General features: G+C 49.5%; 1 protein-coding gene across 1 annotated transcript; it reads right to left on the reverse strand.

The window, feature by feature from the left end:
* Nucleotides 1-2,426: 2,426 nt before the first annotated feature.
* On the reverse strand, nucleotides 2,427-15,118 carry mcm7 (minichromosome maintenance complex component 7). Its single transcript, XM_064325856.1, has 15 exons — nucleotides 14,878-15,118; nucleotides 10,495-10,574; nucleotides 10,182-10,346; nucleotides 9,280-9,404; nucleotides 8,667-8,847; nucleotides 8,426-8,563; nucleotides 8,049-8,198; nucleotides 7,764-7,878; nucleotides 7,446-7,577; nucleotides 7,142-7,225; nucleotides 6,780-6,991; nucleotides 6,139-6,404; nucleotides 5,487-5,655; nucleotides 3,725-3,834; nucleotides 2,427-3,105 (listed from the first exon to the last, which is right to left on the reverse strand). Exons 1-15 carry the CDS (start codon nucleotides 14,906-14,908, stop codon nucleotides 2,880-2,882), a joined length of 2,184 nt encoding a protein of 727 aa, XP_064181926.1. The 5' UTR covers nucleotides 14,909-15,118; the 3' UTR covers nucleotides 2,427-2,879.
* Between the last annotated feature and the right edge of the window lie 880 nt (nucleotides 15,119-15,998).

Genomic DNA, 15,998 nt, shown 5'->3' on the forward strand with positions numbered 1-15,998 from the left:
TTTGAGTTCTCATTTCCAAAGTCGCTACATATGTCTGTCACTGCGTTCCTTGCTACGCAGTCCATTTCATTAACACATTTTAATAGCCTCCGCTTCACACGAAGGTTAACAATTTAGCACAACTCAAAATAATGCAATGGAGATGTATATGCACTAAATTAAGAATTCATTCAAACTACAAATTGTAAGACAACAAAGCTGTAGTCTTTTTAAAAAATCCATCCCTGATTTAATCAACAGGATCCCGAAAGGACAAAACAACCGTTACTCACCCTCTGCAGAGTTCTCTTTTTTTCTGCCAGGTAAAGGGACAGGAAAGCTAAATACTGAGCGTTCTGTCAATCACTAAGCATTTAGTGTGCTATTGGATAAAAAAAATAAAAAAACGCTTCGGCGTTAAGGACCGGCCCCGTTTTTTCCTCGAGATGGGACGGTTAAAACGGGATGCAACTCCCCTGGTGTTAATTACAGATTTTGAAATACCGGGGGGGAAAAATCAGGGGGAAAAACTATAAAACCAAACTCCTCGTGAAAACTTGCAATAAATTCTGAGAGGAAGCGTCCCGTAGAGAACAAAGAGACACAGTAAAATTAAATGGTGCCAATGTGAGAAAAAGGGCTACGCATCCAATTAATTTTCTTGTCGCGAAAATCGCTTCCATCGACCAAAGCTTTCAGTCTGGATGCCTTACTTCCTGGTATTTGTGAATGTGAACTTCTGAAACGTGCACCAAATGAACGAATTGCTTGCATTCGTTATCCCAATGGTCAAAGGAGATGATAAAACAAAAACATAGTGCTTCGCAGTATTTATAAGCCTATGCCTGTAATAACATTTTCTTTCTACAAATTCCTGTTAAAAAATTCAAATGAAACCCTTTTCTCTCAGAAACAGCTGTGATTTTGTTTCTACATGTATGCTGTAAAACAAAAAATAAAGACGTAAACCAGAACTGCGCATTAACTCTTCTCGTTTCTGTGTCGACAAGCACCAACCATAACGGGTTATTATGAGGGGAAAAAAACAAACGAACTTATTTTTAATACAAACCAATATTGACTTATATGAAAGCAAAATGGTAAGTGCAAAAAAAAAAAAAAAAAAAATTTCGTGACACCTTACAGCAACTTCTGGGCGCACACGCTATTAAGGTGATTATCGGTCGAAAGGGCTCTCTTAAAAAAACCGCAGCAGCCTAGCCTAGAGCGATAGTAATCTGTCCTACACACTGTATGATTTGGTATAGTTGATAGTGAAGTCGGCTCTTCCTTTTACTTTTCTCCACTTAAGCAGAAAATAAATGCCTCTCTTGATGGAGAAGACAACGTATAATTTCCAAGAACAGAAATGTGACCATCTGTCAAAAAATGACAATGCTTCGGGGCAGAATATTCACAGCAACTGCTGTAGTGTTACTCTCAGAACATGTGTTTCTGAATCTAAATGCATGTGGTACACAGAAAAGTGTACGCCAGGCCAGACCATCATAAAAACAGGCAACTTCAAGTGCAACGGAGCAGCTCGGTTCCAAAACTTAATAAAAAGCAGACATTACATTACATTTATTTGGCAGACTCTTTTATCCAAAGCGACGTACAAAAAGTGCATTTCATCGTCATAGACAACTACTAAACACAGGTTCGATGAGGTCCAATACTTATTTTGTACAGCTATTTCTAGCCAAGAACACAGTTTAGTTCACACAGTGAACACTATTCAGGCCTAACCTCTGCAAAGCCAACTAGGCAGAAGAATAAGCTACAGTATTAGGACAAATACAAATTAACAAAAAGTGCTGGGATGGGGCAACATGTAACAAGTGTCATGAAGGGGGGGGGGGGATTTAGAGTGAAATATACAGCATGGTGGTAGTTAGTTCAGGTATAGTCTGAAGAGATGAGTCTTCAGGCCACGATGGAAGATGGGTAGTGAGAGGGAGGTTCGGAGAGGGGCGGGGAGTTCGTTCCACCACTGGGGAGCTAGGGTGGAGAGGCTGACAGCCGAAGCTTCGTTCCTGCTTGCGTCGGCCGATTCAAAATTACATTTGAAGCAAGCGAGCATTCCCCCGAAGCATGGTGCCGCAGAAATGCTAACGGGATCGACAGTGCTGAGTTTTGGAATTAACTGCTCCTGTGCAACTTCACCTCCAGGTGTCAAAGGACCAGGAATCTTCACCGTTGCAAACATTAAGACAGAAAAAAGAAACTATTTTGGTGCCAACTGCTGAAAACAGATTTTTTTACCTAAAGCTCAAGACCTGGTGGTCATCCACTTCACAGGTGTTTATAGCTGGGTCCTTCTCAGCCACGAATATCCTGAGAGTTCAAACCTTCCATTACCTTACTGGATTGCTTACAACACTCCATCCGACTGCTCAACTCAGTAACACCCCCCCCCCCCAAAAAAAAAGCATGACATTAGCAAATATTGAAAAAAGTAAATTTATTGGCAATTCAAAAGCACAGAGCACGTTTGGACATTGTTAAATGCAAATGTCACTTCTGAATGGAATCGGCACGCACAAAAGCAGCAACTGAAGAGTCGCAGCATTTCTGAACTGACGAGAAACTAAACACATCCCAACATTAACACATCGAACCCACTTGGCTTTAGTCAGAAATTTCTAGACTCTGTACAGGAAGGACAAAAAAAGGCAGAAAACTTATAAACTATTAAATGCAGGTATATTTACAAAGATCTCCTTATTTTACCCCCCCCCCCCCAACCTCCCAACCTCCCAGATAGAGGATTTACAAGATGGCACCCAAAGTTAAAACCTCTCTGAGGGGCGAATGACTGCGGGGTTGCACTGGCGCGCTCCTTTACAGAAGACCCGGTCCCGCTCCCACTCCCCCCACCCCCCCTCAGGCCGTTGGCCTCAGACGAAGGTGATCCTGGTGCGCGCCTGGTTCACCTGCCACACGTTCAGCTCCTCGTACTCGTCCAGCGCCGCCTGGAACTGGGCGGGGGTGAAGCCGCGGGACACGCAGCGCTGCTCCGCCTCCGCCATCCGGACCACGCCCCCGACCCCGCCCCGCCCTTTGCCCCCCTCGCCCGCCAGCTCTCGCAGGAGGGAGAAGATCACGTCCGCGGGCCGCTGGGCTCTGTGGAGGACCCCCCCCCCAGGGAAAAGGTTAACGGTTAAAAGGGGGCGGGGGGAGAGAAAAGGCACCGAATGTGACCCATAACGCAGCACAATGCGTGGCCGTTGCTTCACATTTCATTTCGGATCAGACTTCAACCGAAGCTTCGCAGTGTGAACTAGACTAGATGTTCATGGCTATGGACAGCTGCTCCATTATGTGAACTGCACTTTGACCCGTGTTCGTAGCCGTTCCAGTGACTTATTGTACGTGGCTTTGCATGAAAGCGTCTGGCGGATGTACTGTAATGAGCCTTCAGTGTGTGCTCATGTACGTGGGAGCCCGGGTGTGCCAGGGCAGGAAGGGTGGGGGTTGGGGGGTGTGAGATTCAGCCACAGGCTTCTGTATCAGAGCGGGGAGACAGCCGTGTGCGTGCCAAGAGAAGGGTAGAGCACAAGCGTGTCAGTGTGTGCGCATGGGGCAGGGGCAGTGTGTGTGTGTGTGTGTGTGTGTGTGTGTGTGTGCATGGGCAAGAGAGCAGTGGTGAAGGAGGCAGGCGCAGTGTGCGCATGCGAGACCCAACAGATCTGGCGCATCCGTGGCCCTGAGCGTGAGAGAGCGTGTCCAGCCCACCACTGACCTGGTGGCGTTCGATTTGTCAGTCTGCAGCGAGTCCTTGGACATCTCCATGAGCCGCATGGCCTCGTTCACATCCTCCTTCTCCACCACATCCACCAATCGCAGACGAGCCTGGGGGCGGGGTTACAACAAGTCAGGAGGAGTCAAACAAACCACTTAACAAGCCAGCTCATGGATTACTGAGGCCGCGCTCCTCTATTATGACTGCAGGAAGTTCAACACGCCGTTCACGCCAAGTGGCTCGTGGGTCTGTCCCGGGACTTCCTGTCCGCCGCAGAAGCCGAGCTATGCCGGCACTGTCAGACCGAGACAAGTGCAATGCCCTCTGGGATTGGCAGCAATTGCCCAAGTCTCCGCCTCTCAACACCAGCTAGTCTTTCCCACTGGCTGGAGGTTCCGCCGCTCAAACGCGCGAGGCTGCAGACGGGCGCTGGGTGGGCGGGGCTCACCCGGGGCGGTTCGGCCCGGCCGCAGTCAGTTTTGCATGGGTTTGCACAGCGACTCCGGCTCACACAGGCTGACTGCCCACCCCGCAAAGCTGAGCGCCACCGGGCACAGAGCAGACGCGGGCACAGCGCAGACACTGGCACAGACACAGGCACAGCGCAGACACTGGCACAGACACGGGGACAAAACACTGGGGAGGACTTTCACTTTCTGAACCTGGATGATTTACACAGGTGACAGAGTTACACAGAATTCAACCGCTGGCCTCTTCTGTCAGGCATCTTGCTCCCCCTGGTGGACACGGCGCAACGCAGCATGCTGGTGAGGAACTACAAGCCAGGCCCGTAACTGAAGCAGCCAGCCCAGGGCACAGCCGCCGCCCCCTGGTGGACAAGCCGCGCAAGTGCAGGGCAGAGCGCTCTGTGCGTCATGAAGTGCTGGTTTTGCAGTAGGGCCCGATACGCATGCTACCTGCACAAACAGCACTTTGGACTCACAGAGGCCTGGGAGCGCGGCCGAGGGGGGCGAGAGGGCGCGGGGGGGGCGGGGGGAGGGGGGAAGCGTTCGTTCGGCTACCGCTCTGCAGGGGAGGAAGAAACACTCCGGTTAGTCGGGACAGGCCGGGGCAGCGGTGCTGAGGCCTGATCTGCGATGGGCGTGTCCAGCGTGGGAAAGAAGTGCTCACACTGCAGTAGGCTGCAGATCATCGCTACCTGCACTGTAAGCACTTTAGCTCACGCGGGACGACACACACACACCAAAAAAACAAAACCCTGGCCTCTCGCCCCCGGCTGGACATCTGTGACATCATCTCGGCTCGACGTTACCGCGCTCGTACCGGCACTCGGACTGCGGGCTGCTCTTCTGTTCTGCGCCAGGGCCACAGCCCACAGGCCGAGGGTTTAGGCATCAGAACACGAGCACACTCTGTGTTTAGGCTGCAACCACCGCTCTTCCCTTTGTCATCACATCGGAAACTCACTCTGACATTTTCCAGTGACAATACAGCTTTATACGGTACACGAGCCCTCTGCTCAAAGAATAGAGACACACACACGGTATTTACATGTACACACAACAGTACGCACACACACACACAGTGCACAGTATACACACACACACAGTGCGTACACACACGCACACAGTATTTACATGTACACGTACACACAACAGTACGCACACAGTACACAGTATACATACACACAGTGCACAGTATACACACACACAGAAATGTGTTAGACAGCTCTGAGCACTGAGTGAGCGGAGCAGCAGCAGCGTGTTTGGCTGTCAGGGGGGTGCGGTGCGGTGCGGCTCACCAGGGCGGTGGACAGGCGCAGGATGGACAGCAGGGTGCGGGCGGAGGTGAAGGTGGTGTCCTTGCTGACCCTCGCCTCCTTCCTCATCTCCACGTAGGCGGCGGTGATGTAGTCGGCCAGAGATTCGGGAACTACGGGCTGCCGCCGCTGGCACAGGGAGATGTACCGCCTGCGGGGGGACGGGACGGGGGTCACACCCCAACACAGCGATCACTTCAGAACTCAGCAGCTCTCATTTCATTAGTGTGAGGCTTTAGTGGAGGCTTGCCCAGGGGTGACACTGTTCATTCTGAACACGAAACCCCACAGGGAAAGAGCCCAAGATAAACAGCAGGCTCGAGGGTACGGCCGCCATTACGGCTCACTCCATCACCCAGGCTCGAGGGTACAGCCGCCATTACGGCTCACTCCATCACACCGGCCGCTCCGCAGTCTCCACAAACCAACAGCCGAACCAAAGCAACGTTGCCTCGGGTTTAAATACAGCGTACTTAAACTGCTAGTCTGCTCATTCCGTTTACTGATCGAACCCAGACAAAAAAAGGCGGGCCCCTCTGTTAAAGACTCTGGGGGTCCGCCCCGCTCTCAGGAACTTCGCTAACGGACCCCGGGCTAGCGGCCGGTTGGGCGCGCCCCGCCCCGCCCCGCTCACCTCATCAGCTTCATGTCGATGGGGGTGAAGTGCGTGGGCGGCTGGCGGCAGTGCTGGTGCACGTAGGTGATGTGCTGGGCCAGCCGCAGGTCGGCGTCCGGGTCGGGCCGGTCCTGGATGAGCCACAGCAGGTCGAAGCGGGACAGCAGCGCCGCGGGGAGCTGGATGTTCTGCTCCACCGTCTTCTGCGGGTTGTAGCGCCCGTACGCCGGGTTGGCCGCCGCCAGGATGGAGCAGCGCGCGTTCAGGGACGTCATTATCCCTGCCTGGGGGGGGGGCAGAGACGGCATTAGTGCTGGAAACCTAGGCCCTTCTGCTTAAACCCTGAGTACCTTCAGCCACAGAGCCGCCAAACAAAGGCCGCTTTTGAGGACGCTGAGCTGGAGACCCATTGGTCTTCCTTTGAAAACCACGCATCAGTTTAAGCTCCAACGTAAGAACCGCTTTCTCGCTGCATCCGAACGCAGGAAGAGCTCTGAAGTTCTCACACTGCTCTCGCACGTTGCTTACGGGAATCCCAAGCAGACGCTCTCACGCAGTATGCGACGTGCGCGTAGACAAGAGACCCACCCACTTCGGCGGGCCGCAAATCCAAGCAGCCGGGCTGGGAGAAGCCCGGGACGGGCGAACGCGCCTCGCACCTTAGCGATGGAGATGGTCTGCTGCTCCATGACCTCGTGGATGGCCGTGCGGTCGGCGTCGGCCATCTTGTCGAACTCGTCGATGCAGCACACGCCCTGGTCGGCCAGCACCAGCGCCCCGCCCTCCAGGGTCATCTCCCCCGTCATCTGGTCCCGCATCACCGCCGCCGTCAGGCCGACTCCGGACGAGCCACGCCCGGTCGTGTACTGACCTGCGCAGAGAGGGGGGGGGGGGCATCTAAGAGGTGTTTTGGGACCTCGCAGTCAGACGAGCGGACAGCGCCGGCCACTGTACTGCAGCTGATCTGAGATCAGGGCGAGCGGAGGAACGGGCGAGCGAGAGGAGCGAGGTGGTTACTCACTGCGAGGAGCCAGGCGGTCGATGTAAGAGAGGAGCTGAGATTTGGCCACGCCCGGGTCGCCCATCAGACAGATGTTAATATTCCCTGTGGGGGGAGGAAGGGGGTTCTCCATTACACATCTCAAATTCAGCCGGTAGGAATATTTTCCACCAGATCAGGTTGAAAAGTTCTGTGGGTCACCTCACAGACACACTCGTTGGTCGCTGAACTGTACCTTTACATTGGTTCCACCATAGCCCTTCTGTTCATATACACCTCCCCTAGATAAATTCACCAAACCCCCACACATGATCCCGGTACTTACCCCTGATCTTCATGCCACGGGGGGCCTGCTTCACCCCGCCCACCAGCAGCAGGAGCAGGGCCTTCTTCACGTCCTCGTGGCCGAAGATCTCGGGTGCGATGGAGCCCGCCAGCTTCTCATAGAAATCCTCCTCTGGGGGAAAAAAAGCGAAAAATGTAATGTAATGCCTGTAATGTAACGTAAAAAAGCGATTTGTTCATTTCGCCCTCCTTGGTTCCGAATCTCTGCCGTCTTTCACACCGACAGGTCTGACCACACCGCCCAACAGCACAGTCCATCGAGACACCCCTCCTCCTACTCCCCCCCACCACCCTGTACCTGTGATCTGTCGCAGCTCTTCCTCGCTCAGCTCCTCCGCCCCCAGCTCGTCATCCTCAGTCTTGTTCATCAGGGTTATGCAGTGGGCCTCCAGGTACGTCTCGGACAGCAGGCCCTGAGGAAGAAAGGTCGCATGCACGCGCACGCACACGCGCGCACACACACACACACACACGTTATTCACTGCGGGAGATTAAAGATTGAAGATTAAAATAGTGATAAAACACTAAGGGCCGTAGCGCAGAGGCTGTGTAAAAAGGGCGGGGCACAGGGCGGGGCGCTCACCTGCACAGCCTGTCTGAAGCCGGTGCGGAGGAGGGGCAGGAACACGCCCGACACGCTGACGTGGTCGCCGGGCTGGGCCAGGCGCGTGTTCTCGCCCCGGGCGTAGATGGTCATGCTGCGCGGGATGTTGCCCACGGGCACCTGGTCGCTCTAAAGCGGGAACGGAGCGGTGAGATGTCAGGGGTACGTCATCCTCGCCCCCCAAAAAAAACTACGTTCGACACAGACCACTGCTGAGCACGATTATAAACAAGAGGTGCGGGGTTCGCTTAACCACTCTGACAACCAGCTACACACACACACACACACACACGCGTGAGAAGACAGAGAGACACGAACTCAGACAATAACAGACACACACGCCCACGTGCTCTTACATGCTCCTGGATACGCAGCTCCTGGAACCTGATGAACTTTGACCCCCGGGTCTGCAGGTAGAGCCTGCCCCCGGACTTGTTGGTGACGCACTCCTGACTGGGACACATGATGAGGGGCATGAAAGAGGGCGACTGGATCTGGAAGAGAGATACGGGACGGGACGGGGGGGGTTTAACACACTGGTACAGTTAACCCCCTCCCCATTAAAACCCAGAGAGCGGAGCTCCCCCCTTCGCTCACCGGCTGGTACGTCTCAGCGCCACACTGGTCACAGGTGTAGGTAGCCACGGCCATCATGGGCTTGACCTCCGTCGCCCGGGTGACGATGCCGCGCACGTTCACCAGGTGGCCGATGCTGTCCGCCCGCACCTCCCTCACCACCAGCGGCTTGGCGGTGCTGGGGGGGCGGAAGTACACCTCGCTGTGGGGGGAAAAAAAAGGGGAGGGGGGGGTCCATTAGTCAAACTGACCACAGTGGAACTCTCGCCCCTCCACAAGTCCTGTCCTTACACTTTTGTCACTGTTCACAGTGCATCACTGCCCAGGGAGCAAAACACTGACAGTTTTCTGTTCAGATCATTAAGAAAAGTGTTCAAACATATCTAATGTACTAATTCAAGTGCATTAAGTCAGGACGTTTTTTTTTTTTTTTGAGTTTTCAAGAACTTCAACTGAATGCATGAATATTAACAGGTGGCAACAGAACAAGCGGGGTTATTCTTTGTTTGGAAAACAGAACACTTAAGGCACCAAATTGACATCAGTACAGAGTATGTCCAAACTGCTCACAACAAGCTACAGAAAGACAAACTAATAGCCCTGAAGAATATGAAAGGGGGGGGGGTTTCCTCACAATCTCCTCATCAGCTCTGCTGGGTACTGATTGCGGGGGTCTCTGGTGTCGGTGGGGTCGCGACCTCTCTGCTCCATCATCAGACGGTGCTCAATGTACACGTCCAGGGAGTCCTTCGCCACAGACTGGGGGAATCGCACACAAAATGGCAGTCTGAGGTTACCGTGATGCTGGAAAAGTGTTATCCAGAGGCAATTCATTATGGTAAAGGAGCATGGTTGACCCAGGGACTTAAGACTGTGCGTATATACCAACATCTGTGTGTTAGCGCGCATGGGTGTGTGTTAGCACCGCATGGCTGTGTGTTAGCACCGCATGGCTGTGTGTTAGCACCGCATGGCTGTGTGTTAGCACCGCATGGCTGTGTGTTAGCACCGCATGGCTGTGTGTTAGCACCGCATGGCTGTGTGTTAGCGCGCATGGCTGTGTGTTAGCGCGCATGGCTGTGTGTTAGCACCGCATGGCTGTGTGTTAGCACCGCATGGCTGTGTGTTAGCCCGCATGGCTGTGTGTTAGCGCACATGGCTGTGTGTTAGCACCGCATGGCTGTGTGTTAGCACCGCATGGCTGTGTGTTAGCGCTCATGGCTGTGTGTTAGCGCTCATGGCTGTGTGTTAGCGCTCATGGCTGTGTGTTAGCGCTCATGGCTGTGTGTTAGCACCGCATGGCTGTGTGTTAGCACCGCATGGCTGTGTGTTAGCACCGCATGGCTGTGTGTTAGCGCGCATGGCTGTGTGTTAGCGCTCATGGCTGTGTGTTAGCGTGCATGGCTGTGTGTTAGCGCGCATGGCTGTGTACATTTGTGCCGCTGTGTTAGCGTGCATGGCTGTGTGTTAGCGCTCATGGGTGTGTGTTAGCGCTCAGGGCTGTGTGCATTCGCGACGGCGCGCGGCTGCCCTAACCTCTCTCTCCCGGTACTCGGGCAGCAGCTCGTGGATGGCGTCGGCGAAGAGGCCGGCGTAGCGCTTGGCGTTCTCGCACACGCTCTCCACCAGCTCGGGGTCCTCCTCCGCCACGTCGTCCAGGTCCACCACCAGGGCCACCTGCTCCCGGTGGGCCAGCGACACCTGCGCCCAAACGAACAGGTACGGTCACCCCCCCGACTCTGCCGCACCCGCAAAGGCAATATTCATCCCTGCTACGCAATATCGGATCACCACCACACAAAGCTTTGTTGAGCGTCATGTCCACAGAGAGCCCAAGCCTCATTCTCACCAGCTGGGCTCCATATTTGAAGACCTTTTTCCCAGAATCATCTTCAGAGTAGAACTCCTGGAGGAATTTCCTACACTTTTCTGAGGAGAGAGAGAGACAGATGGAAAGAATGAGCAGCAAAGCACTAGAACAAATAGCATCATAATAACCACATAAGACACAACCAAGGCTTGCCGCAGTGTTTGGTTTAACCGGGCGCATATGGTGCACAAGCTCACACCAGTGTAGTTCCCTCCACACTGCCAATACTGGAATTTTGTTATCACAATTAAAAAACTAAATAAATAAATGTAAAGTGCATTTACAGAGCTTCAACATTGATTTTATTTAATGTACACAACTACATTGCAGAGTCTGTGTGTACTTATCACCAATCAAAGTGACAGCCCAAGAGCTGTGGATCAGGTTACAAAACTCAATTTAGGCTATTTGCCAAAATGTATTTGTGTTGTATTTATTTAACTTAATATTTTTATTTGCATGAATTTGGGTTTCTTTAGTTATTTTATGATTATTACAGATGGCAAAGGTGTTTCAGAGGGCACCAACACTGGTGTCAAAACAGTAACACTGTGACGAGCTAAACATTGCCACGACTGTACATCTCGGGCACACTGTTCACTTTTCTCCCAGGAGACCTCACAAGAAATACTGCGACGTCATCAACTGCTGTCAAGCTTCCTGAGTGGCAGTAGCCAGCTGCTATTAGTCAAAATTTCAGTTTATGATTGGTCAGATGACAAATTAAGGAATATAAGGTTAAGGGATCCAGCACATGGGGCAGACTTTATGGAGGGAATGAAACAAAATGAAATTGATGTGTTGGAACAACTAGCCCTATTGTTTTCCCAAGATTGGACATATGAATTGAATCAAAACACTCAGTCAGTCCAGCACTAAATAGAACTAAGTTCATTTCAGTCTGTGTAATGACACTGCAAATAAATGCATTCATGTACATATTTTGCAGGAACATTAAGTGTCAATGATCATCACACATTTGTATGCAGTTCTGCTGAGAAATCATTTGACTAGTGATGAAAAAGAAACCTACAGATTCAAATAATCGATGAATGACCTCTCAAATCAGCTGTTCTACTTTACACCAAGTTTGTTTCTTAAAAACAAGACTATCCCTAAGGTTGATCATGCAGTTCCTTCCATGAAAGGGATAGGCCCATAAATAAACAATTTTCCAAATAACCCCATTCAGGGTACATGACGAATTCGAAATAAGACAACAGCAAACAAGTTAGTAGAGAGCAATCAGAAATGTAGAACTGTATGCATGTTGTCCATTCATAAATTCAAATCAGAGTTGCTCCATTTTAGCAGTCTCCATGCATAGAAGACATTGCATTGTCATCTTAAAGTGCTAATGCTAAGCATCGTCCTTTAAAACTGAATAGGTTAATTACCCCGGGTTAATTGACCAACAACTTCCCGAAACGATCAAAGTAAGTTGCGGTGGTCACTAAAGGAAACCAGGGGAAGACAGAGACAATTTAATCTTTTAATCTAATAAGTGATTGTTCCTCTTAAATTGCCGGGCCTACGGGATGGCTATATATAGGCTACCTTGCAACACAAACAAGAGGCATTGCATAAGCTGCTGGATCCATTTTAGGCCAAACAAAGGGTGGCAGGGCACTGAACGATCGATCAGGTAATGACGTACGGATGCAAAAGCAACGGAAGCCCTAAACCTTTTATTAACGTTTGGATCCTTCAAACGAATTATTTAATGTCACCAAACGGCCAACGGTATGTTTCTCCACAAGAAACGAACGACAATAACTTGTACAGCTCAGTTTTACTCGGACCAGATCAGGCTGATCTGCGCGTATAAACAAACCTCGACCACGTGACCCCCCCTTCCTACTCCCCACCCCCAAATAAAAAAACTAACCTTGCATTTTTGAGACTCCATAGATCAATGCAAATCACGCTAAATAATCGAAATAATAAAAAAAAAACATGTCGCATGTCACTACACCGGCTAATTTTAATTTTTATCAACGTATTCCACTCAGTTCTGCGGAAAAAACATTATACGGCGCGCGGCATTCTTAAACAGATTTTGATAAAAAGACAAACTAAAACTGCCAGGTAAAACTATTCAATACAAAACGCACTAAATATATTTATCTTCAAACGTCATTAACATACCACAAACGCGTGTGAAACGTGCCTACTACAAACCTAAACGTAGTGCAGCGTCAGGTTAAGCCACTGTTAGATTTTGAGTAACTAGTGAATTTGACTTTCGGTTTCGGTAAAGCCGAACTTTGGATAAACGCTAATCTTCCAACTTTGGGAAACAAAGTTGGTTAGAAATAATAGGAGTGGGCCATCTTAGGTTCTTCGACTGAAGGAAATTACTGGAAGTAGATGGATGAAGACGAAAATGCATCCCTTACGAGTTCCTTTGTTAGGGCAAGCACCCATTTCGCTTGCCTGTGTTGAAGCAGTTAGCTCTAGCGTCCCCATCCTCAGCCAGTACCTCTACATTTAAAACTAAACTTCTGGATTTTTCCGGCTGATTGTTTGAGGTCAATGAAATACATGTTTAGTGTAAAGCAGGATCGGCTCTTTTCGCATTAGAACCTAGTTTCTCGCCTTGTTTTACGAGGTTAAGTAAACGGCTAGCGCACTGCCTCTTAGGAAAGGAAAACGGGTACATCCCAAACGCAGAAGAGCCGACACCCGCGCTACTCGTGTGCCAAATTAAGATAATTCAGATTCCCCCCCATATCCCCCCCAAAAAAGATATCTTCTCACCTGCTTCACCCAATTCTCAAGTCAACGCTGTTTTTGTAAACAAAGAAGCACATGGCTTCTTAGCCTCGTCACCCCGCGGGGCTTCCGCTATCCCTCCGCTCACCAAATAGACCTGTGGTTTAGAACCACCCTTTTTTGCGCCGAAGGCAAACGTCGCCTGCTCAACAACAGATAAGTTTGAAATAAGGGCTTTCGTGTTCTTAAATATGCACCAAAAAACCCGGAACATGGTGGAAAATAACACTTTAATATCCATTTTGCAATAGCTGCCCTCAGCTCAGAGCGGATGTGGCCATATATGTGACGCTACCTACTCGAAAGAAGGCCAGCCACTCCGGACATAAGGCCGCCCCCGCTTCCCAGACGCACTGATTTATGTTTGCTATGCGTAAGGGCTTAAGCATATACATACGATACAGACCAGCAGCCTATATTGATTCTGGTCACACACATACTAATTTCTGGAACATGGGAAAAGGTTCTTTATGGTCGGTCAGCTTAACTTAAAAACTCGCACGGTCATAATTTACAACACACCTGCCAACTCAACACAAAACGAATCATTCGTGACTGTGTGGGGGTTAAATTAAATGTTTATAGATTCATCATCCAAAACAAAGGCAAATTTCACAAAGGCAACACATTGTTAAAATCCACTACCGCCACAGAATAGAACACAACCTCAGTAAAACACAGTAATCATACTGCAAGCTCGGCTGAGCAAAGAAACCGCACAGGCTGCAAGTGTAGGTAATTAATCAAGTCGTGCAGCTAGTTTTACAGCGAACATCGTGAGTAGCTAGCACCCCGGCAACAGCGCCAGTTGCACAAGTCCGCAAACGTTTGGCAACCAACACCAGTAACATAAAATAATATTTTTTGGTAAAAACAACTTTTCGTGGTTTATGTACGTCCCTCCCCCTCGTGACATGTGCTTGTCGTGCGTAATCCTTTGTCTCCTGAGCTTCATCCGGGTCATGTAGCTAGGCCATATTTGCACTATATGGTAACTGAATACTTAAAACTAAAAGCAACCTCACGGTGGCAAGCCACATAGACACGCAATCCATCTGCATGTGCTGAATGCCGGTGAAGTAGGTGAAATACCCCGGTGGTTAGCACGGTTTTTAGGTTTAAAAAAAATTTGAGGACTCAGAAGCTATTACGTTACATATAACTTAGCTAGCTATGCGGCACACTTAATACTTGCCGACAGGACTACTTTTAAATATGATTTGACTTTAAAAACGTTGAATCATATCTATGCGGGAAAATGCTTCGTCACAAATACTTGCCTCGTCGTCGTAAAGTCATAACAGCAGTACGAGCAAACAGTACCAAGCTGAAAAAGTTGCGGCCAGCTAACCAAAAGTTAGCAAGGACCAACGTTCACTTTCCCGAGAACAAAGGCCAGTTTGCACAACAGCACTTAAATTTAGAGTTCGCTAGGGAACGAACTACATTAGCTGACATTGTAATTTCTACCAACTAGAATTACTGTTAATATGCATTAAATCACTCGTTTGAAATTTATTTACCATTATTGCTGCAAGGAAAAGCCCAAAGTTGTACAGAAGGCTAAAGCTACGAAACGCATCATACCCTTTTCAGCCAAGTAGTCCTTAGGAGGCATGTTTTCTTTCCCCAAACGAAGATCCAACAAACTGTACAAGTACTGGGAGCGTTGAATTAAACGCTGTATGTTTTTCTGAAGCACTTTATTTCAAACAGATTGACAATAACTCTGTCACATGCAATACTCCGTTACTTCTTCCCTGTGGTTCCAAAACCCGCTGCGAAAACTGGCGCGAGTCCGGCTTCTTTTTCGACCAATCAAAACCACAGCTTCTACTCCGTGAGGAGGGGTCTAGTAATGGCGCGAAATCGGGGTAGTCACGTGGTCTTATCAGTCAGTCATACGTCTGACACCATCCCTGCCGCGGAAAGGGCGGTGTTACTATTCTTCTGAATCAACACGTTAAAGTGTCCGACAGAAACATTTGCTTTGGATCGCTTTCGTCTTGAAAATCAAACTAAGAGGACATCATCATAATAACTATTTTCTGCTGTCAAATTGTTTGAGGGTCAGATTTGAACCTTAAGTCTCATAATCCATACCCTTGATGTCAGCACTGATAAACATCTTCGAGTTATTAAAAGTGGCAATTCACAGCCAACATTATACCTTCCGTTTACTTTTAAATCCAAAATAAATAATTCATACTCAAATTACACTTGTACACTCTGTATAAGATCTGAACCCTGATTTTCACTTGGTTGACAAGAAAAATATCAAGGCACTCTTCTTTAGTAGGCCTATGTTAAAATGTGACCCTGACGATGGCTAAGCAAGTCGAAAGCAGTAGGTAGGCCTACTTAAAAAAAAAAAAAAAAAAATCTGCCACGTGGGCATGCCGTATTAATAAAGTAAATTTTAACATTTGTACTATACGCATCACGGACTTCCTACGTTTCTGGCATTCTGGCAGCGCTCCTTTTTTCTTTCCTGGAAGGGAACCTCCAGTGGAAGAACTGATCTCAAATAGAGTTAAGGATACCTCTCATTTGGTCGCTGCTTCAAAACGCACATCTTTTGGTATTAACATTCATAAAGAGGCCACATGGAGCAATGCACTCTGGGATTTCTGCTCCCTGAGCTAATTTTTTCAGCATTGTTTTAATTGTGGGCTCATTGACACTGTATATAATAACAGTGGCCTATG

The sequence above is a fragment of the Anguilla rostrata genome, chromosome 3 (genome assembly GCF_018555375.3).
Source record: "Anguilla rostrata isolate EN2019 chromosome 3, ASM1855537v3, whole genome shotgun sequence".
Lineage (NCBI taxonomy): Eukaryota > Metazoa > Chordata > Actinopteri > Anguilliformes > Anguillidae > Anguilla > Anguilla rostrata.

Excerpts from the sequence above, each read along its gene's own strand:
- mcm7 (XM_064325856.1), bottom strand. The coding sequence starts at position 14,908 with ATGCCTCCTAAGGACTACTTGGCTGAAAAGG. Across the intron at positions 10,347-10,494 it reads TCAAATATGGAGCCCAGCTG|GTGTCGCTGGCCCACCGGGA; the intron begins GTGAGAATGAGG and ends GTTTGGGCGCAG. Across the intron at positions 7,879-8,048 it reads GCTTCAGACAGGCTGTGCAG|GGCCTGCTGTCCGAGACGTA; the intron begins GTGAGCGCCCCG and ends TTTCTTCCTCAG.